This window comes from Amyelois transitella, chromosome 3 (genome assembly GCF_032362555.1).
Source record: "Amyelois transitella isolate CPQ chromosome 3, ilAmyTran1.1, whole genome shotgun sequence".
NCBI lineage: Eukaryota > Metazoa > Arthropoda > Insecta > Lepidoptera > Pyralidae > Amyelois > Amyelois transitella.
Window position 1 is genome coordinate 607,248 of NC_083506.1, and position 23,325 is coordinate 630,572.

Genomic DNA, 23,325 nt, shown 5'->3' on the forward strand with positions numbered 1-23,325 from the left:
ACTTATTTACCCGTAAAAAAATAATGTTTACCTAACATTATCTTTTCATGATTCCCAATTGTATAAAACTGAAATGTTTTGCAGTCTCTGGTTGACGCAATACCTTCACATCCAGATGCGTGCTCTCTGCAATCTTTTCTTAAGATGTTATGAAAAGACGGGCATGATTTAAAGTAAGTACAAGATGTGCTAACAAAATCTGCTCTATATTATAATATATCCCTTATTAATGTTATAAATGCGGAAGACTGTATGTCTATAACAAACATTTCCCTGAAAACCTCGTCAGAATCGGTTCAGCGAAACGCGAGATGATTCCGGACAAACATACCTACATACATACAGGTCAAACTAAGATCATCCACCATCTTGTTTTTTGAAGGCGGTTAAAATGGCCGTTCGTTAGGTAATTCCCGTTTGCATACATAAGAATTTCCTAAATTTGACAAGAAGAAAAGATTTCTTAGGTTGTCTGTGGTAAATTAACGAGATTTTTCACTTTAAAATGGAAGATCCAGTGATTTAGCCGTGTGGTCCTGCCACAGATATCTCACGTGGCGGGAAGCGTGCTGGAAGTTTTTCCCCACTATTTGTTAAACGTGCTCTTTCCCCCCTTTTCCCCCTTATTGATCATTTGTGTTAGTTGATTAATAAATATCGCTTTTTGATTACTTACAACAATTTTAGACTCGTAGTCTTCAAAATTTCAATTTATTTTTCCATCACGTAGAGTTAATCTTCCTGGCTTATTCTGCGTAGTTTAGGTTAGAAAAAAAATATTTTTATAAATTAAAAATACAAGGTTGTTAGCCCGTTGTTTCGCTAAAGTGGTAATTTCTGGAATTGAAATGGAGTGGTCCTATTTTTCGGTGCCGGGAACCACACTGTACTGATAAGATACAAGAATCCTACTTCCTACTAATATTATAATTGCGAAAGTTTGTGACAGGATGTCAGTATGGATGTTTGTTACTCTTTCACGCAAAAACTACTGAACCGATTACGATGAAATTCGGTATGTAGGTAGCTGAAGACCCAGAATAACATATAAGCTTATTTTTATCCCGGAGTTCCCACGGGATTCATTCCACGCAGACGAAGCCGCTTGCGGCCTCTAGTAATATATATATAAACAAATGTGCTACCAGTCAAGAAAAGATTCCTTCCAGAAATGCTACGTGACTAGGCTATGACTTCCCCCGTGGTAGACGTGACGGGAGCAGCATCCACTGCATGTCCAGATACCAGTCACAATCTATCGTACTACAGCAAGCTCATTATGATACGGACTGGCGCCAAATGTACACTCGGCTAGGTAAAATACTCGTATATCTCATTAAGAATTGAAGAAATACTTATGTTACTTGTGTATTTGTTTGTATTATCTTTTTGTATCTCAATTCTATCATTAAGTCGAGCAGCTGAACGTGGCCATTCAGTCTTTTCGGGACTATTGGCTCTGTCTACCCCGTAAGGCATATAGACATGACTATATGTATGTATCTTTTTGTACATACGAGAGAACGCGAAAAATACAGTAAATTTGTAAAACAAAATATTCTTATGTGGTTGGTGTTCAACAATGCCGTATGGTTCTCGGATATTTTGAATATGATTTTAAGAACTCTTCTACGAATATTATGTCGTAAAAAGAGACAAAGGAAATAAGAATAATCATGTTAAGGGCTTTTTGAATTTTACCTTGTCCGAAATATATAGATGTACTTTAAATTAGATGACTTTTTATATTATATTAAATTTTGAAGTATTTGCTCGCTAAATTATTTGACGTCAACCAATGTTGTGAAACCAAAAGATATGACAATTATTAAGTGATGTAGAAGTGTCCCATATCAATTAATAAAAGTTTTGTAATTGAACTTCTTTTTGACAAAAATTTGGTAGCTAAATTTAACTAAAACAATATCCATAATCATTTTCAGCTTTACACTTAAATCTCTATAAAGATCGCTATTATTTTCAAATGCCACGTGGGTAGATCTCCGAGATACGAGTAATGAATAAACAAACAAGAACTGCGAACGACGTAAAGCTCAACCAGAGCTTTCAGCGACCAAAGTTTTCCAATCAACTTGTTATGAGCGCTTTACGAAGGTAGCTTTCATTCATGCGGCCGTCACAGGATATTATTTTATTCAGGTCAGGTTATGTAGTATATATTTAGTGCCGTGTGGTTCCCGGCACCATTAGAAAAAGAACAGGACCACTGCATCTCTTTCCCATGGATGTGGTATAAGGCGACTAAGAGATTGGCTTATAAACTTGGGATTCTTCTTTTAGGCGACAGGCTAGCAACCTGTCACTATTTGAATCTCATTTCTATCATTTAGCTAAACGTGGCCTATCAGTCTTTTTAAGAATGCTGGCTTTGTCTACCCCGCAAGGGATATAGACGTGATTGTATGTATGTATAATAAGTTACAATATAAACAAAAGTAGGGACGTATACAATGGTGGATATTTGTTACTTTTTTATAATAATAGGACGTATAAAAAGAGTAACAAATATGCTATGATCCTTTTATACTTGTTTAGTTTCATCCACGGGAACGAAGCTACGCGCAAATGCTAATTCAGAAAATGGCGGGGTCGATTAAGGAAATTAATTCAAGAAATTGTAAGCTTAACCGCAAACTGAAGTCTGTTCAAAGTCGATTCTAAAAATAACTTTGTGCTAAACTAATATTAAAGTTACTTATCACTTTCACCTATAATTTTATTATGGAAATTTTAAAAGTTATTTAATTTTTAAAATAGAGAGTTAGTATATTGAGAAGGAATACCTACATTATTTTACAGACTTATATACCTTTAAGGATGTTTGTTGGTTTGTTGGTGGAAATCGATCTAAGATGGCCGCCGTCACCAAATATTGGATTAGGTCATAGACATCGGATACATCAATTCAGGTTTAAGATAAAAAGGCTTCAGAAGCAGAATAATACACTATAACAAAATTGTGTCGCGTGTTTAAATTTTTTTTATACTGTTAACTTTTTCCTTGAATTTTTAAAAAAAGCAAATGTCACAATTAAAAAATATGTGCGACTGTACTGGCACACAAGACTCAGCGCGTGTGCACATGACGTAGCCGACTGTACTCACTATTCTGATAACGTTATTTGACTATTAGACGTTTGGAAAAAATGTAAACTGTCTGCGACTTATTAACGTAAACATTAATTTATTTATTTAGAAGGTTCTTATTTAATAACCTACAGATTTGACGAGTTTTGAAAGTGATTTAATTTTATTTTTGTTTTTTTTTACAAGACTGTTGATTCTGTCTACCCCGCAAGGGATATATATGTGATTATGTATGTATGTATATAAGTATGTAAGTGCCGTGTGGTTCCCGGCATCAATACAAAAAAGAATAGGACCACTCCATCTCTTTCCCATGGATGTCGTAAAAGGTGACTAAGGGATAGGCTTACAAACTTGGGATTCTTTTTAGGCGATGGGCTAGCAACCTGTCACTATTTGAATCTCAATTTTATCATTAAGCCAAATAGCTGAACGTGGCCATTGAGTCTTTTCAAGACTGTTGGCTCTGTCTACCCCGCAAGGGATATAGACGTGACCATATGTATGTATGTTCATTTACAGATGTTGTTGATCCAGAATTATAATAATTACTAAAAGGTCATTGTTATGGAAAAAAATCTGAACTCGCCCATGACATAGAATTTCAATCACGAATCATCATAATATTTGGACGAGAATTATAAAATCAATGTTATCTCACATGTCATAGTTTTTTTAAAAAGATAAAATTTGAGTTAGAAATATCTAATCAACCTAAAATACATACATTTATTAAAAATATAAATGTTAAATTGATCTTAAAGACTCTTCGTCTCTTTCTCATTTTGGCGTGTTCTTAACGAGACAGATATAGATAAAAGGCACTAATCATTATAATCTCGCAAAGAAAACATCATTGGCGATGACGGATGATTTGAAAATGACTTTGTATCTAATGGGACGATAAGGGATTACAGTTGCGTATTTCAATAAGGGAAAATATTGACACACTTCTTATAATTACTGTGAATGTTACTCGTGTGCCGTGTGGTTCCCAGCACCAATACAAAAAAGAATAGGACCACTCCATCTCTTTCCCATGGATGTCGTAAAAGGCGACTAAGGGATGGGCTTAAAAACTTGGGTTTCTTCTTTTAGGCGATGGGCCAGCAATCTGTCACTATTAGAATCTCAATTCTATCATTACGTCAAATAGCTGATCGTGGCCATTCAGTCTTTTCAAGACTGTTGGCACTGTCTAACCCGCAAAGGATATAGACGTGACCATATGTATGTATGTATGTTATACACTTTGGTCTATTTCAATTCGTCTTTATAACGGCCTCTGTGGCGCAGCGGTAGTACGCTTGTCTGTGACATCGGAGGTCCCGGGTTCGAATACCGGCCAGGGCATGATGAGAAAAGAACTTTTTCTGATTGGCCTGGGTCTTGGATGATTATCTATATAAGTTTTTATTATAAAATATAGTATCGTTGAGTTAGTATCTCGTAACACAAGTCTCGAACTTACTTCGAGGCTAACTCAATCTGTGTAATTTGTCCCGTATATATTAATTATTTAAATTTAAAATGTTTGGCGAAAGGATAAATTAAATCTTTGTTTCAAACGAATTTTTCGCAAAATAAATGTAAGTACAAAGTTGGGCCTTCTATCATGAAAACTTCAAGGTTATCAATACTTTTACAATTTCAAAAGAAATAATTCCCACTGACAGCAAATAATACAGTATTGAAAAAGCTTTTTGTGTTCGTCCCAATTTGCCTTTTCCAATATTTGTAATTTGATTTATTTATTGGGAAATCCCTTCCATGTTGCTATTAATAGCCTGTTTTGTAATGCTCAAGCCGGTTGCTACTTTTTAGATTATACCTGGTTACATATACACCGTGTGGTTCCCGGCACCATTCCGAAAAAGAATAGGACCACTCCATCTCTTTCCCACGGATGTCGTAAAAGGCGACTAAGGGATATGCTTATAAACTTTGGATTCCTCTTTTAGGCGATGGGCTAGCAACCTGTCACTACTTGAATCTCAATTCTATCTTAAAGCCAAATAGCTGAACGTGGCCTATCATACTTTACAAGACTGTTGGCTCTGTCTACCCCGCAAGGGATATAGACGTGATTATATGTATGTAACATATATACATATAATCAGGGTTAAAGAGCAAAATTCTCTAGGTATTACAGGTGAGCATGAGAGGATTTTTACGCGGACGAAGCCGCTTGCCTCACGTACTAAGAAACATCCTTATGAATAAAAAAAGGACATATTTAAATCTCATTCAATATTAGTACACTTCTTATTAAAACTGAAATAGGGTTAACGCTTTATAATCCGCGGTAAAGCCACCGAAGGTCGAATTAGCCCTTAATTTAAAGCATCCGAGCGATTTCCAAGCTTTAATTAAATCAATTTTCTGCCCTTGTTTGTATTGTGGGCAAATTAGTTTGTTCAGGTCAAGTTTTGGAAGCCAAATTAGGATCATTTCCTCGAATTTTAATACGAAATTGAAAGTACGGAGGCAATGAGGAAGAGGATTTTACTAACGTTTCGCTTATCGTAAATTAATTTTCTTAACACATTACAAATTCAAAACGCCTTAGGGCTTAAGTCTACTAAGTCTTTAATACGACTTGTATCAAGAATTGAAGTTTTAGTAACTAGGAAGCTATTATAATAAGGCACTGAAGGTAACAAATCTTTTATAAGTGGCAATACGTAGGTACACTTCAATCTTTTGGTACTTTACCATCTAAAAATCATAACAAATTACCTGGAACACATACTATATGGATATTTCTCGTAGCTAAAGACCTTGGATGATACCTTATTTACTGCTTCGTCTGCCATACTACGAGACTTGGCCTCGCATACTTAAATTTTAGATTTAAATACTTATAATGTAAGTAAGAATAATAAAAAAGTATGATGATAATAAATAAATATAATAAAACTTGTTTACCCTATGTCTTGCTCCGTACAGCACACTGTTTGTCGTCCTTTTCCAAAATTTCATGGAGATCGGTTCAGTGGTTTCGACGAGAAAGATGGACATATAAACCGACAAACACACTTTCACATTTATAATAGAAGTATTCATCTTTTTATAACAATTTCAAATTCGCCACCGAACTCTCCTCAAACTACAAACCATAGAGCTCTATTTCTTTATAAATAACAGTCAATTTACTTTGTTTTCAATGAACATTGTCTCAACCCTTATCGTGGGGGCGCGTATCAGTTCTATCATAACTAGAGAGCGTTACCTCTTACAGCCATTCCCTCCGCGGCGTGGGCAGAGTGAGGTCGTGTGTACGATTACCGGGCCTAAGTTACGATTACAGAGTCTCAATTACGATTACCTAGTCGTGAAGAGTGTTAGTGAAATGGTGCTTACTGATTTTTTGACGGAAACTAGGAGGAGGTGGTTGAAGGTGAGGAATTTTCTCTTTAATATTGTTTAAGCCTCTTTGTAATTGGTTTGTGTTGTTATTTTTTTTTTTATTAAGTACAAAATTGCCGCCTTTTTTATAGTTTGCCATATGTGTGGTAATTCTTGCTTTCGGAAAGCGTATTAAATTAAAACAGATATGTATCTAGTTCAATTTTGATTTTAATTGTTGTGTGTGTGTGTTTTTTTTGGTATAAAACGTATGTTGTGTTTTAAGTTGGATTTTTGCATGGTTTTTCTGTCATCATTGCAACCAGCGGGTACATTATGATACCCTGTGTAGCGCAAATATATATTTTTGATGATACTTATAGCTTCACTTAGCGCGCTGAAAAGAGATTTGGTATATTTTAATGTAGGTGATGTGCTTACCTATCAGGGTAAGGTAGCCTAGTTATTTTTGATGCCCTAATTTTAGGCCTTTGTTCTATAAGAAATAGTATGGGATTATTCGTAATCGTATCCGTTTCTTTTAACAATTTTGGTATATCCTTCATTAATACCTGTCCCTATAAGTTTTCAAGAAACATACTCCCCTATAACTTTTCAAGGAACATATATGCTAAAATTCAGCTTCCCACTCACATTAGTTTCGACTGTTCGGTGTCCATTTTGTTAGAAAACTTCTGTGTTTTGTTTGCCATATTAAGTTTCCGCCCACGCATACGCGTAAGATATTTTGGTTTGAAAAGTTTGAAAAGATTCAAGAACATTGTGTAAGACGTAGAAAATAATTCTTAAACAACTACTCATGGAGCCTTAGAATCGTTAAAATATTCTCCGTTTAATATTAGGTAAAACCGATGTTTTTTAAGAAGATAAAGAATAATAATAAATTGAAAAATTGTATATACAGGCACCTTTATAGTGTTTGCATACAAAACATCACTGACTTTACTTAAATATTTTGTCGCGCTTCTAGTATGTTGTAATTTTTTTTATGTTTAGATATATAAATATATGAAAAGGTACCCTGATTTATATGTGGTATCCTTATCACATTCAGTAATTTCATAATAGGCAGGAGGTAACTAAATAAATAGATATTTATCTTGGATCTTAAGAATGGTATCAATGTATTATTACAGTTTCAAGGGCATTTTTGTTTTGCAAGAATTTTCATGTACTTTGGTGTCTGCCCCTTTAGCAAACCGGACTCTAATTTAACTTACTAATTGAACAAATGCGGCTTACTTAAAAAATAAAATTTTCTTTTGTTTTATTACGAATAGTGTCAGTATTTACCAAAGAATGATTTTATATAAGTAGTGACTGTTTATGTCACTTAATAGACAATTTTCAATATATGACCTAACTAAACCTAGATAATTTTCAATATATTCCACGTTTTAAGCATTAAAGTTCCCTGCCTTAATGCGAATTTCCGCGAAAAAGATAGTTTCACTTGGGGGTTGAATATTTTTACTGCGATTATTATGCCCCCTCATTGTTATCGCGGAGGGTGTTACCGGCTTTACAAATAAATAAAAGAGAAGCATATAATTTAAATTTACTGAAATTAAGCATTCTTACTGACCGCTGAACGTGACCTTTTATTTGTTTGAGACTGTTGGCACTTTCTACCCCGTAAGGGACAGACCGTGTCCAGACATACATACAAACCATCAAGCCTGTCTCCCATTGGGGTAGGCAGAAACTATGGATTTCCACTTGCTACGTTACTGACATGATTATGTAGGTATAACATGTATGTAAGCGTTTTTATAAGAGTCCGTTTTACCTGCGGGTAACTTCTTTGTTGGCTCTGGCAGTAACAATGATTAATTATCATTCAACAAGTCATTATAATGACTTAATTGTGACATAATTACATACATACGTTGTATAGTCGTTTGAGTAATATCACCTTAACGACGTTTGTTTTAACAACATGTTACTTAGTTAAATTTTAACAAAATGACAAATTTTATTTACCTATCTTTTTAAAAACTAGAAGGGTGTCTTACAACTCACTAGCTGTTGCGCGAGACTGCGTTTGTCTGAAATTTCTATTAAAATTATTATGTTATTACAATTTATTATATTATTTTTTATATTCACCTTCTAATTAATTTAATTCATCTTGTATTTATCAATGAATTTGATTTGAATGAATTTGCGCTAATGTGTAACTGCCGAAAACCACACGGCAATTTAGAATAGGACCACTGCATACAACTCATATCTATCATACGACGAAGTAAAGAATATACCTACTGAAATTTACATATAAACAGAATTTTCGTTTGAAGGAGCTTCGGGTATTATCAAGTGAGCTAATAAAACAGCAATGTGTACTTTAAGACCTAGGACCCAAAGGTCAAACTTACTAAGGGTCAACAAACTCCGAAACTACGTAATATTTAAGTACCTAACACGTGCAAAATAAATTATAACATTGGCGTCTTCAAACAATTTGACGCCTGAGTGGAACTTCAAAGGTGGCGCATAAATTTCTACTTAATGCATTTTACATGCATACATATAGTCACGTCTATATCCCGTACGGGGTAGACAGAGCCAACAGTCTTGAAAAGACTGAAAGGCCACGTTCAGCTGTATAGCTTCATGATGGAATTGAGATTCGAATAGTGACAGGTTGCTAGCTCATCGTCTACAAGAGGAATCTCAAGTTTATAAGCCTATCCCTTAATCGCCTTTTACGACATCCATGGGAAGGATATAGACTGATTATATTCTAAACAATATTAGTAATTAACTCATGTTATCTATACTAATGGTACGCTCTAGTTTTGGGTTATTTACGCACAAACATACAAATATTTTCTCTTTTTAAAATATGCATGGATTGCTTCATAATAAAAAAATATTTTATTTTGTTTAAAATACTAAAAACATCATAGAAATTAATTTATTTTGTGTTTTATTCATATTAATCTATAATATAAAAATGAATCGCTAAATGTGTTGGTAAGCGCATAACTCAAGAACGCCTGGACCAATTTGGCCAATTCTTTTTTTTTAATATTCGTCGAAGCTCAAGGATTGTTTTTACGGCGAAAAAATACCAAATAATTGCCTGAAAAACCTTAAAAACAGTCCTTTTCTTTATCCCATACAAACGTTTTCTTACTAATACGTACATTTGAGCTTTATTGCTAATGTATAAAGTTCACTGTTGTCTAAGCAATGTAGGTCTAATAGATAGGAACAAAAAACTGTCATAATTACAAATCTTTTTGACAGAACGAAGTCTGTCGGGTCCGCTAGTCCTACTTATCCTACTTATATACTATTATAAAGGCGAAAGTTTGTATGGATGAATGGTTGTTTGTTACTCTTTCACGCAAAAACTACTGAACCGATTACCATGAAATTTGGTATGTAGGTAGCTGAAGAACCCAGAATAACACATAGGCTACTTTTTATCCCAGAGTTCCCGCGGGATTGATAGGGTTTCCATGCGGACGAAGTCGCGGGCGGCCGCTAGTGTATAATATTTTTGTATGTATATATCTTGGACTGAATATTTCTGTTTGATCCGATGGTGTTAATAGACATCTAATGTTCTCATCTTATAATCTGTAGTTAAGATTGTACAAATATACTTAAATTGTTGGTTCACCACAAATTTCTATTACATTAATTTTATTTGTTCTGTTCTAATAAAAATGATAGATCCATTACGTCGTGTCTGGATTATGTTATAAAGCTTTCTCATGCAAAATAAACAGTTGAAAGAAAACTAATTTCGTGAAAATTCTAAATTCGGTTATTTTTAGACTATCATCCATATCACGAACCTATTTTTGTACTTAACTTTAACGGCCTCTGTGGCGCAGCTGTAGTACGCTTGTCTGTCTGTCCCGGGTTCGAATCCCGGCTAGGGCATAATGAGAAAAGAACTTTTTCTGATTGGCCTGGGTCTTGAATGCTTATCTATATAAGTATTTTATTATAAAATATAGTCTCGTTGAGTTAGCATCTGGTTACACAAGTCTCGAACTTACTTCGAGAATACATATGGTCACGTCTATATCCCTTGCGGGGTAGACAGAGCCAACAGTCTTGAAAAAGACTGAAAGGCCACGTTCAGCTATTTCGCTTAATGATAGAATTGAGATTCAAATAGTGACAGGTTGCTAGCCCATCGCCTAAAAAAGAATCCCAAGTATGTAAGCTTATCCCTTAGTCGCCTTTTACGACATCCATGGGAAAGACATGGAGTTGTCCTATTCTATTTTGTAGTGGTGCCGGGAATCAAAATAATTATTACACGCGGACGAAGTTGCGGGCACAGCTAGTGTTAACATAATTGCGTACTAATTAATGTGGAAAAATTGGGGAATGGCGTACCTTATTTACAGGGCTTAACTGGTTTTAGATAATGTAGCGTTCACAAATATTTATGTTTAGTTGTTTAATTTGTTTTTTTTTGTGTTATAATTACGTAATGTGTCAGAGAAGCAACTGGCACATTTATCTTTAAAAGATATAATCAAGATAATTGATTATATATTCAGGCCTTTATGACGAGTGATAATATGTTCCATGCTTACTGATAAATTTAAGATTACAGGACCCACCCGTTATAGGATTCAAAGTTTCAAACTCAGTCGTCATGAAAATTAACTTTTTTTTAATTCTCTCGAAGTTTGAACCCTTACATTGAAGGTATATCGATGTATGTATCTTTTGTGATTAAAGTTGTTCAAAGCTGAGATCAATCGGCTAAGTAACTTATTAACCGTGTGGTTCCCGTCACCAATAGTAAAAAGAATAGGACCACTCTATCTCGTTCCATTGGATGTCGTAAAAGGCAATTAAGGCATATGCTTATAAACTTGGGATTCTTCTTTGAGGCAATGGACTAGCACCCTGTCACTGTTTGAATCTCAATTCTGTCATCAAACCAAATAGCTGAACGTGGCCATTCAGTATTTTCAAGACTGTTGACGCTGTCTACCCAGCAAGGGATAAAGACATATATGTCTGTATGTATGTATATATTTTACATACATATATATATATGTATTATTTATATACATATGTTGTTTCCTGTTCTTTCCCGTAGGGGTAGATAGAGACTGTCTTTTCACTAGCGCACTTTCTTTTTTTCGCCTGAAATTCTATCGCCAGTGTATGAGTATACCAGACGGCATGTCTAACAGTCGCTATGTTTGCAATATATTATCGGGCATATAAACCACTCATTATGACATAGTAATATGCTGATAACTGATATCACACTTGACGGTTCAACTACACTGACTTATGATTTGAAACCTACTATATACCTAATATACACCTAATAGATATATAGGTGCCGTGTGGTTCCCGGCACCATTACAAAAAAGAATAGGACCACTCCATCTCTTTCCCACGGATGTCGTAAAAGGCGACTAAGAGATAGGCTTATAAACTTGGGATTCCTCTTTTAGGCGATGGGCTAGCAACCTGTCACTATTTGAATCTCAATTCTATCACTAAGCCAAACAGCTGAGCGTGGCCTATCAGTCTTTTCAAGACTGGTGGCTCTGTCTACCCCGCTAGGGATATAGACGTGATCATATGTATGTATGTATGTATGTATGTATGTATACACCTAATAGCAAAGGTTTTTGTCTGTGCATTTGAAACAATAAACTTTTTTTATATAATACAAATAAGTATGAAACTTAAATTCTTGCTTAGACTTTTTTTATTAGCTATGAGAAGGCTTTCACAAAAGCTGGTTGAAATTACTAAAGCTTAGTCTATATAATATGGTGAGGTTATGAAAGATTGTACTATTAATTATCACTAGGGTTTCTGCACGTGACACATATCACGTGAGTACAGTCAGATCAGATATTATACGACAAAATTAAAAATGAAGTTGCAATGTGGTAGGATTGAAGAACAATAATGCAAGTTGTCTTTTTTTAACACCAATCAAATTTATACTACTAAAGTTATTTCTGAAAGTCCGACATGACCACAATCTAGGCGTGGTAAAGTCAGGTAATTACTAGAGATGCCAAGAATATTCGGCAATTATTCGGTATTCGGCCACTTTTTATGCTAAATAAATATTCGTTGGCCGAATATTCGGCGCTTCGGCCGACCGCGTTGCCGAATATTCGGTATTCGGCCAATTCACTATTCGTGGCAACTCTAGTAATTACGCAAAGTGATTTTCACAAAAGTATAGACAATTGTAAGTCTTTTTTTGGAAAATATACGAACGTTTTTAAGACGTTGAGGTCCTTTCTGGGCGGAACAAGCTTATTTTTCTGGTTACCTTTTCTATAAAATGCTTCGTCGAACTGTCTTTTTTTTACCAAAAAAGTACAATAAGGAAAAACTAAATTTGGATGGGAAAACTGTGAATTTGAAACTAAAATATGGGGTTGGCTTCATACATACATACATATGATCACGTCTATATCCCTAGCGGGGTGGACAGAGCCACCAGTCTTGAAAAGACTGATAGGCCACGCTCAGCTGTTTGGCTTAGTGATAGAATTGAGATTCAAATAGTGACAGGTTGCTAGCCCATCGCCTAAAAGAGGAATCCCAAGTTTATAAGCCTATCCCTTACTTAAACTTGGCTTCACTGTTGTAATATTTATAAATTGTGTATCTAGTCGTAATATATTAAGGGTGACTGTACTTACAGGTTACATCGTATTGATTACAAAACGTGAGACGCTGGGAATCGAATTACCGCTATTGTATCGATGCTAGTTATGATCGATTTATAATTGGTTCTCATTTGTATCCAGAATACTTTGTAATTTCCATTATATATTTTTTTTCTACGTTTATAAATCTTGTTTTTCTGAATGGTACTTATTTAAATTAAAGAAGTCTTTGGATAGTGTGATGCTTTCATAGAATTTTGTATATATCAATAATGGCTAGAATATTTCTAGAAATTACCGCGGGAACGAAGTTTCGGACAAAAGCTTAATTATTATACCATACCGCTGAGAGCGGCCTTTATGTCTTTGCAAGACTGTCGGCTCTACTTACCCCGTGAGGGATAAAGACGTGATTCTATATATGTAAATGGACAAGAATGTTCGAAATCTTAAGTTATTAAGATAATATATATATTTGATCTTCTTCCTCCTGACTTTTGTCCCGGTTCCTCCCCAAAGAGGTGTGGATGCAAAGTCTAAGGTATACCTTAGACTTTGGATCCTGGATTGGGTGAGTCAGGTTTTTATACGAAGCGACTCCCATCTGACCTCCGCAACCTTTGCAGGTAATGGATCCATGGTTACACATCCAGTTGCCTTAATGTGCAGGTAAGTATTCAAACTCATGTACATAACTTTGAATAGAGTCATTGGAGTACATGGCCCAGGTGGGATTTGAACCTGTGCCTTTCTGCGCATCACGGATTTCAACCGGGCACCTTACCCATTCGACCATCGGCGCTCATAAGATATATCTATTTAATGTAGATATAATATTGTGTGGTTCCCGGCACCAATACAAAAAGAATAAGACTACTCCATCTCTTTCCCATGGACGTCGTAAAAGGCGACTAAGGGATAGGCTTACAAACTTGAGATTCTTTTTTTAGGCGATGGGCTAGCAAACTGTCACTATTTGAATCTCAATTCTATCATTAAGCCAAATAGCTGAACGTGGCCATTCAGTCTTTTGAAGACTGTTGGCTCTGTCTACAAGGGATATAGACGTGACCATATGTATGTATGTATGTATAATATATGTGCCCAATGTGTGGTAACATATCAAACACTGTTATCACTACACTGCGTTCATTGTCTCCCACATCTGTACGTCTGTTTGTCATGATTTATATGTAGATAGTGGCAGGAAACTGAGAAGTTATCGAGAAAGTGATTTGTAGTCGTATTGCGCTACAAACACGATAACATGATTTAATTTGCACGACATTAATATTGTTGTAATTGGACTGGATGTTGTTAAGAAGGTTCATGTGAATGTTTAATTATATATTTTATATAGAGATACTACATGCCGTGTGGTTCCCGGAACCAATATGAAAAAGAATCTCATTTCCCGTAGACGTCGTAAGAGGCGACTAAGCGATAAACTTGGGATTCTTATTTTAGGCGATGGGCTTGCAACCTGACCCTATTTTGAATCTCAATTCTATCAAAAGCCAAACAGTTGAACGTGGCCTCTCAGTCTCTTCAGGACTGTTGGCTCTGTCTACCCTGCAAGGAATATAAACGTGACTATATGTATGTAAATACCACATTTATCATGTAGTATGTAGTAGCACCTCATTTATCTAGTAGATACTATTGATATAAAAAAATATTGCGTCGTTGAAATCATTACAGAAACTTTATAGGTACTATGGCGTCGGCTATCTTTGTGAAATCACAAAAATAAAAACTGAATATGACTCTATTAAAATCAATCTTTAATCGTATCATACATACATACATACATATCATCACGTCTATATCCCTTACGGGGTAGACAGAGCCAACAGTCTTGAAAAGACTGAAAGGCCACGTTCAGCTATTTGGCTTAATGATAGAATTGAGATTCAAATAGTGACAGGTTGCTAGCCTGTCGCCTAAAAAAGAATCCCTTGTTTGTAAGCCTATCCCTTAGTCGCCTTTTACGACATCCATGGGAAAGAGATGGAGTGGTCCTATTCTTTTTTTTTTTATTGGTGCCGGGAACCACACGGCACAATCGTATCATGTGTGTAAAAAGTATTTATTATGCTTTTAAAAATTTTCAAGCATTTTTTAAAGTACTTGTATTATGTTCAATTGTAATTTTACAGGTCTTCCTAATAATTTTTATAGTTTATAGTAAAGTCTATGTAGAAACTGTATTTTTTTTAATTGTTTACTGAATGCCCCACAAAGTATAAAAATAGCTTGTTGCCATTTCTCTCAATACTCTTAAAAATATGTTTTTTTTTTATATATAGAAATATCATTCAGTTAAGTGCGTCACATTATTTTGGTCGAGGTTTGAGTACATACTTCAGGGCTGGCGGAATGGAAACGTCCCCAATATTTACGTTCTTCAGACATTCCCTATTATATTTTTCCCTTTGGGTAAAATTCGCACGCCCACGCCGCTAAAATGGCGATCAAAGACATAAACCTCTTTATATTTTTACCTTCACGAAATATTTTGTTATGGCGTCACCGCTTTATTGAATGCGTGCAATTTGATGCTCTAAACCTGGTTTTGGAATTTGCCAACCAAGGGCGATCGGGACCAACAGCTTATGAAATCATTTTTTTTTAAATAATCACAGTAAGTTTTTCGTTAGTTTATATCCTCTCATTTCCCGTTAAAGATTTAAGATATTTTATTTTATTAAAGATATTTTAGATGCGTTAATCTCATTTTAATGTCCTAGTACAGACAAAGAAATTAAAATGAGATTGATCTGAGATCATAATATAATATATTATTTTTTTATATTATCCAAGTTTTATTTTACTTGTTCCTTTCTTTCCGTTATCGTATAAAACTAAATAATTTGAATAATAAAAAAAATTAAGACCTTGTTGTACTCATAATATGCAAATAAAAATTTGAATTTGAAATAAGTATAGACTAGTAGGATACTCCTAACCCACTCAATAAAAATGACATGTTGATTATTATATCATGTACCTACGAGGGTGGTTAAGTCTTCTTGATAAACAATCACATAATGAGCTAATCTTTGTTGTTTTTCTCACGATTAAGCATGAATGCATAGGCATTAGGCGCACGCGCATGACAAATTAGAAATATTTTTACGTTATTAGAACTGTATTAATTGCTCTGTTGAAGAGCAAAGCGTTGATGGCTGCGTGGTTAAGGTGTCCGCTTTAATTTTTGCCAAAGTGCTTAGATTTGAAACCCGCTATGGTCACGTACTGATCATGAATTATAGTGTTTAATAATTATATTACATTATTAAAGTGTTTCAACTTGATTAAGGTTATTTATTTAATTATAATTAATATTATTTAATACGGCGATGTATTCTCGATTAACGTTTTTAATTATGTGAAAAACCGTGTGTGAGCAAAAATTTTACCGCGCGTCCCTACCTGTTTAATATTTTAGATGCTTTTGTTGTTAATGCATAAGTATAACTTGTCTGAAAGTATTCATTTGTTAATTTCATCGCAATTTTAATGGCATTAGTCTCGGTTGCGCCTGACCTCCCTATGACCTGAAGAGCCTTTGACATTTATTTGTGTCTGAGTCATATAATAATAATTATGTACCTAACGCAAAAAAAAAACGATACGAATGCGTAAACTATAAAACATAACGGTGTATTATTATGTAAATTCTTGGCTATGACGTGAATAGCCGCCGGAAACACGTTAGCTGACTCGACGATTTGGCGTAAAAATATATTTGAATTTTTACTTACCACTATATATATCATTAACTAACTTATTTCATATGCTGGTAATGGTTCATATATATGTATGTAGATTTAAATCCGGTATATTTTTAGGTAAATTCAATGGTTTCTTGGATAGAACAAAATTTGAATGTGATCATATCATGATGATAAGTAATTTTTAGTTAATTATTTACACAAAATACAAATTCCAAACATAAAACAAATAAGTAACTAGGATTAGTTCTCGCATGACGGGGATAAGGCATGAATCCAACTTGAATTTGAAACTATATTTTATTATATTTCCGTAACTTTTTTTATTAATTTATATATTTTCTGTAAGAATTGAACATTTTGAAATATAGAACCTTAACTTATACATATAAACCTTAAGTATAACTATTAAGTTATCGTTAATAATACCAAAGTTTAAAAAATAAAATAAAAACCTATGACATATTTCGAGAAAAGATTTAAAGTGCCTTCTGCTTCTCTTGGGTTGTCTTGGCCATTCCCTCAACTATATGGTCCTCCATCATCAAACCTGTAGGTACTGTAATGACCTTTTAACAAATCACATGGGTGCCTTATTCTCATCAATATAAATTCATTAAATTCTTGGGATTCTTCTTAAGCGATGGGGTAGCAACCTGTCACTATTTCAATGTTAATTCTATCATTAAGCCAAATAGCTGAACGTGGCCATTCAGTCTTCAAGACTATTGGCTCTGTCTACCCCGTAAGGGGTATAAACGTGACCATATGTATGTACATATGTAAAAATTTATTAAGTATTACAATTTTTTAAAACCGATCGCATAATATAACATTCATTGCGAGTGAAATAAAATAGTAGACACAAAAAAGTCGAGGTGCCGGCCACTGCCCACCCCGTGGGAAAGGGTGTGTGCACACCTGTGCGGTGACATTTGGACTCGACTTTATCTGCGCTCGGTAGACTGTGACACGTAATTATTGTAAAGGGGTGAATACACTATTAGTGATGACGGCGTGACAGTAAACACTGTAGTCATCCAGTAGTTGAACAAAATATTTATATTTTTGTTACATTTAGTATTTTTTTTATCATGCGGTTTTTTCGGAATGCCATAAAAATTATTACAAATCTTGCTAGATTCTAATTGTAGTATGTAGAAGTCGTAGGACAATCAGGAAGATATCCAGCTATACTTTTAGGTTATAAAAACATGGCGATGATTTCATTAGGGCCCTTAACACAATTGGCTTTTGTGCCGTTATTATAATTTGTTTTGATAAAAATATTATTTTGTAGGATTAAAAGCTTTTGCCAATTTCTTGATAGCGTTTCATTATCAGTGGACTTTGGGCCTGCGTTTTGATCGGCATTGATTACAGCGATGTTATCAATGTATTGATTATAGCGGCCCGCCCCGGCTTCGCACGGGTGGACATATTTTGTGTTTTATATTTTGAAATAAATTTATTTCAAAACAAATTTATGCCTATGTCACTTTTGAAGGTCTATTCTATATCTGTGCCAAATTTTATCAAAATCGGACCAGTAGTTTTTGAGTTTATTCCACACAAACATACAAAAATACAAATCTTTCCTCTTTATTATTAGTGTGGATAATGACAATACGTTTTCACGAACCACTCAAGTTTATTATTGTTGACCAAAACAAAATCAGGTTTGTAAAAAGGCAAGTAAAATCAGAGACCATTCGGAAGAAAGTTTATTTTTTTCTTCTGAATAAAAAAAATATTTTTTCAGGTGATACCTATGTTTTTTATAATACAAATATTTGAAACCAATTTAACTGCGCACTATTTTTTCGATTTTTAAATATTTTTTTTTATCATTGCCGCTTTTTGACTCTACTTCTTTTTGATATTTTTTTTAGATATTCTTTTTTTAATCATGAGAACAATGTCAGTCATTTCCTTCGATTTAAAAAAATATACTTTGTTAAATCTTTAGTTCTCTTATATATTTTTTTTTATTTTGGGCTTCTCGCATCCAACTATGAAACAAAGTCCTCTTATGTCCATATTCTATCGACATTTGCCCTAATTTAGAAATTTTATTGTACCATTAAACTGATAGGAGTAAGTGACTGGAATTTAGCGCAAGTTAATTTAGATATTGACAGAAATGTGAGATAACTCATACATAGCTTTGAGACCCACTTAGCAAATTGTGTAATGTGATGAGACCTTTATTATAAATTTTACAATTTGAATCCATACCATTAATAGAGAAAAGATTTGTAAATTGTATGTTTGAAAGTAACGAATAAACACAAAAATTGCATAACCGATTTCGATGAGATTTGGCGCAGATATATAAGTTACCTACATACATACGCACAAATAATCACGTCTATATCCTTTACGAGGTAGCCAGAGCCAACAATCTTGAAAAGACTGAAAAGTAACGTTAAGCTGAATTTTAGTTTAGTTGCGGTCACGAATACTCAACGTTTTAATACAACAGGTTTATAAACTTGTGATTCTTCTTTTAGATATAGACGTGGTTATATGTATGTATGTCTGTATGTTAATCCAATACTCTTAGTAAATTTTAAACTGTAATCGTCGAATATGAATGAAAAGAGTAATGAGTGTGGAGGAAGCGGAAGTGGTCTGTAAGCATCGTAGCAAGTGGTAATCCATAGTCTCTGCCTACTCCAATGGGAGACAGGCGTGACGGTATGTACCTATGTTTCAACCTGTTCAAACTGTGAACAATATAATGTAAATAAATTCATTATCAATCAATTAACATTTATTGATATTGTTTTTACAATTAGCACCCACGTCAATCGTAGAATTCGTAATGTTAATTACATTACAAAATACATTTTAATGAGGGTATCCCAAATTATTTATTAACGTAAATATTGATTTATTTATCTAATTTTAAGATGATAATGATGGTGTTTTAAACTGTTAAGTATAATTACATTTATATAGAGGTTATTCTCATAAAAGGTTACAAAATACGTATAATTGTTACATTGATATCAATTTCCTGCTTTCTACGTCGCTTTGATGTATGGATGTGAGTTTGTTTCTCTTTCACACATAAACTTCTGAACGGATTTTATGAAACTATGCAATTATATAGCTGAGACCTTGGAATAACATAAATTCAATTTATTAGAGATATTATACTCATAAGAGATTAATAATATTTCATCCTTACACATCCCCTACGTTAATTAGTATTATAAATAGGACAACCTGTCTGTCTGTTCCGCTTTCACAGCTAACCCGCTGGACCGACTTGAATGAAATTTAGCACAGATATAGAATAGCCCTTCGGGAGTAGTATATATAATCGGCTATAGGCTATATTCTGGAATTTTCCACGGGAGCAAAACCCCGAGTAATTTTTTTTTTTATATTTTTGTATTTACTTATTCTTTTATCTTTTGCCAGTACGTCACTAGTACGTCAATGATTTGATCAAGTTACAGTTGTATTATGTTACATCAAAATAACAATGGTTGAGCTTGTCAATATTCCACCAGAAGCAACAGGCTTTGGAAGCAGTTAACGCGTTATTTGTAACACTTTGGCCGACCTTGAGACCAAGACTCATTCACTAACTCTTCCAACACGCAATTGTCTCTGTCAAAAACTTTTCCAACACAATTAACTTTGTAATGCACGCAAGCACTTGATTCAACAGGGAATCATGTTGTGACGGACAAGTCAATAAATTTGAATAATAATTATCCTAAGTGTTTATTTCATTTTGGGATTAAACTACTCTATATAGATTATACTTTATTTGTCACGCTTACTTTTTTATATAAAGTATTGTTTAAAGATGCAACAACGACTCTGCTTATATTTGTCGTGTGTAAGAATATTCAGACGGGCCTCGGCCAACTTAAGGTGTGGTACTTTTTATTCTAACTATAAATAAACCAATTAATCCTTTGTTCCAGGCTTTCAAGCTCTTCAAGAGGAACAAAAGCAACAAAGCCGCTCGCAACCGCATTTCCCCCGCATTAGTCCGGTCGCCATCTTACAGCGGCACCGTCGACGCTCGCTCAGAAATAGACCTCCAACGCTTCTGCGCTTGCCGAGCGTCCCTCCCGCCGCTCCGAGCAGCCTCAAGCGAAAACAACTCTAACTACAGCAGCTACAACAGTTACAGCTCCAGAAACGACAGTATCGAGACTTACGATAGGAATTTTGATGGCGCGCGATCTGATTCGGCGTACGATTCGGCCAGAAGCAGCCCAGCCAATCAGAGAGCGCCTGTTTGCTATGCGACAGTGACGTACTTCAATGTGAATGACAGTGAAGATAGCAGCAGCATTCGCACGGAGTTCACGTTGCTGGATTGCGAGGCCGATGAGAGGGATGAAGACGAGAACACCCAGAATATTATCAATGAAAGCATTGAGCTCGTGAGCTCGTTATGAACAAGCTACGCGTGTAAATGTAGCCGCTAAAATGTTACTTGATGGACGTTTTAATTTTAAATAAATTGAAAATTGCTTTGTTACAAAAACAAAAGTTGGGAAGTACGAAACTAATAAGAAAAATATTTTTGAGATTCATTAGTAAGAGGTGTGGGTGAGCATAATTTTAAATTAATTTTATACATTTCCTAAGTTAGCCATTTCGAATTTAATTACAGCCTAACATATAAATTATGCTTCGATATTTAATCAACTGAATGAGTATTATTTTAGAACTGGGTTAGACTCCCTAGTACCCAAGAAACTAAACAAGGATAATACTTGTTTATTTTCAGCCATTGTTATGACATTATTATCATAATCACATCGTTTCGACAACTGACGTGTTCGTGTTATTGACCTAAATACGTAATATCGAAAAACATGCGTTATTTCGTCTCGATATCCTATGATAGACACTTCTGCGAATTCGTGGGCGTGTGTTAGGTACACAGCTTATTTACTACATAAAAATGTTGACTGTAACAATTTCTGCAAAATATTTTGTTTAACACTGAGATGAGTTGATTTGTGGATGGATCTGAATTGATTAGTCAAACAAGTTATACTCGTACATGTCATTTGAAGTTATAATTTGGGTTATTTGTAAAATCTATGAAATAGTCCAATAACTTTTTTATACGTTAATAATACTGAGGCTTGTTGTTCGAGCATTCAATACAAAAGATCTGTGTCATTGGCGTGTAGTTTATTTGGTCATTTTATTTAATAATTATTTGTTGGAATCACTTTTTTAATTTTTATACTTATAATACAGTTGACAATCAGTCAAAACTTTTCTTTTGTACAGCATAATCTTGACTGGACTATCTATACAGAATCTACGCATCTTTTAACTACCCACACATTTATCTTTGAGTGATAATTTGGTTGAGTATTATTTTCAAAGTGACATTTTAGCGACACCGAAAATGAATAGTGCGAGAGTACCAAATAATTGTGATATTTGTAAGTGTATATTTAAAATAATTTAAATTCGTTGATCTCATATGTGTAGATTTTATGAATGTTTTGATGAATGATATGCTTAGAAGTAAATAAGGCTTTAAACATATGAACTTCAACCAAATAATTTATTGAAATTAAAAATTCATAATATTACAAAAAAAAACAACATTTGTGAAAAATTTAATCCCTATTTAAAAAAAAATTAAGTATCATAAATCACCAATGTACCTATAGGATCATTCCTATACATTTGTGATTTTAAAATAAATGTCTTCATTTGTCTGAAATATTTTAAATACGACTCATAAATGTTCTATTGGTTTTGATAAATGTATTTTACGCAAATATATGATCGAATTTAAGGACGTATGGTATCATCTTTATTCGAAATATTTACATACATATATTGACATATATATCTGTTTATATAATCTAAAAATAATGTAACTATGATCCGCTACGTTATCGTGGTCAATATCGATTTACTGTGCATAAATATTTTTGTAATAATAATAATAAATGTAATAATTAGAATTATTGAAATATTAAACGATATTAATAATTTCACTTGTTCTTTGATTTTATACAAAAGGTATACTATTTCCTTTTTGCTGAATTTCATCCGAATTGCTTCAGTATTTACTTTAGAAATACACCTTAATGATAAATGAACAGATGGTCGTGCTGGGTCCAGGTAGAAGGGGCAGGCCAAAAAGATCATGGCTGAACGTCGCAAAACATGATATCCGAGCCAATGGACTGAAATCCGAGGACGCCGAAAACCCGACCAAGTGGAGAGAGAAGACGGAAGGCGGACCCCGGGCCCCGAAACACTTCTGTGGAGGGTGCAACTGGGTGCACGCAGAGATGAAAGAGAGAGAGATCATTCGTGTTATATTTTGACTAAACATAGCTAAGGTCTTTTCAAAACTTTTTGATCTGTTCTGACCGTAAGAGACATGTGCTTGAAATGATAAAAATACTTAAAAAAGCCATAAGAGAACTTTTAATCGAAAAAATATTAGAAATTGCCTCTTT

General features: G+C 34.2%; 1 protein-coding gene across 1 annotated transcript; it reads left to right on the forward strand.

Moving 5' to 3' along the window:
- Positions 1-6,370: 6,370 nt before the first annotated feature.
- LOC106133362 (uncharacterized) lies at positions 6,371-22,854 on the forward strand. Its single transcript, XM_013333066.2, has 2 exons — positions 6,371-6,508; positions 20,797-22,854. Exons 1-2 carry the CDS (start codon positions 6,461-6,463, stop codon positions 21,277-21,279), a joined length of 531 nt encoding a protein of 176 aa, XP_013188520.2. The 5' UTR covers positions 6,371-6,460; the 3' UTR covers positions 21,280-22,854.
- The last annotated feature ends 471 nt before the right edge of the window (positions 22,855-23,325 follow it).

Bases quoted from the DNA above. Each gene is read 5' to 3' on its own strand.
- LOC106133362 (XM_013333066.2), top strand. From the start codon at position 6,461: ATGGTGCTTACTGATTTTTTGACGGAAACTAGGAGGAGGTGGTTGAAG. The intron at 6,509-20,796 runs GTGAGGAATTTT...CCTTTGTTCCAG, and splicing joins CTAGGAGGAGGTGGTTGAAG to GCTTTCAAGCTCTTCAAGAG.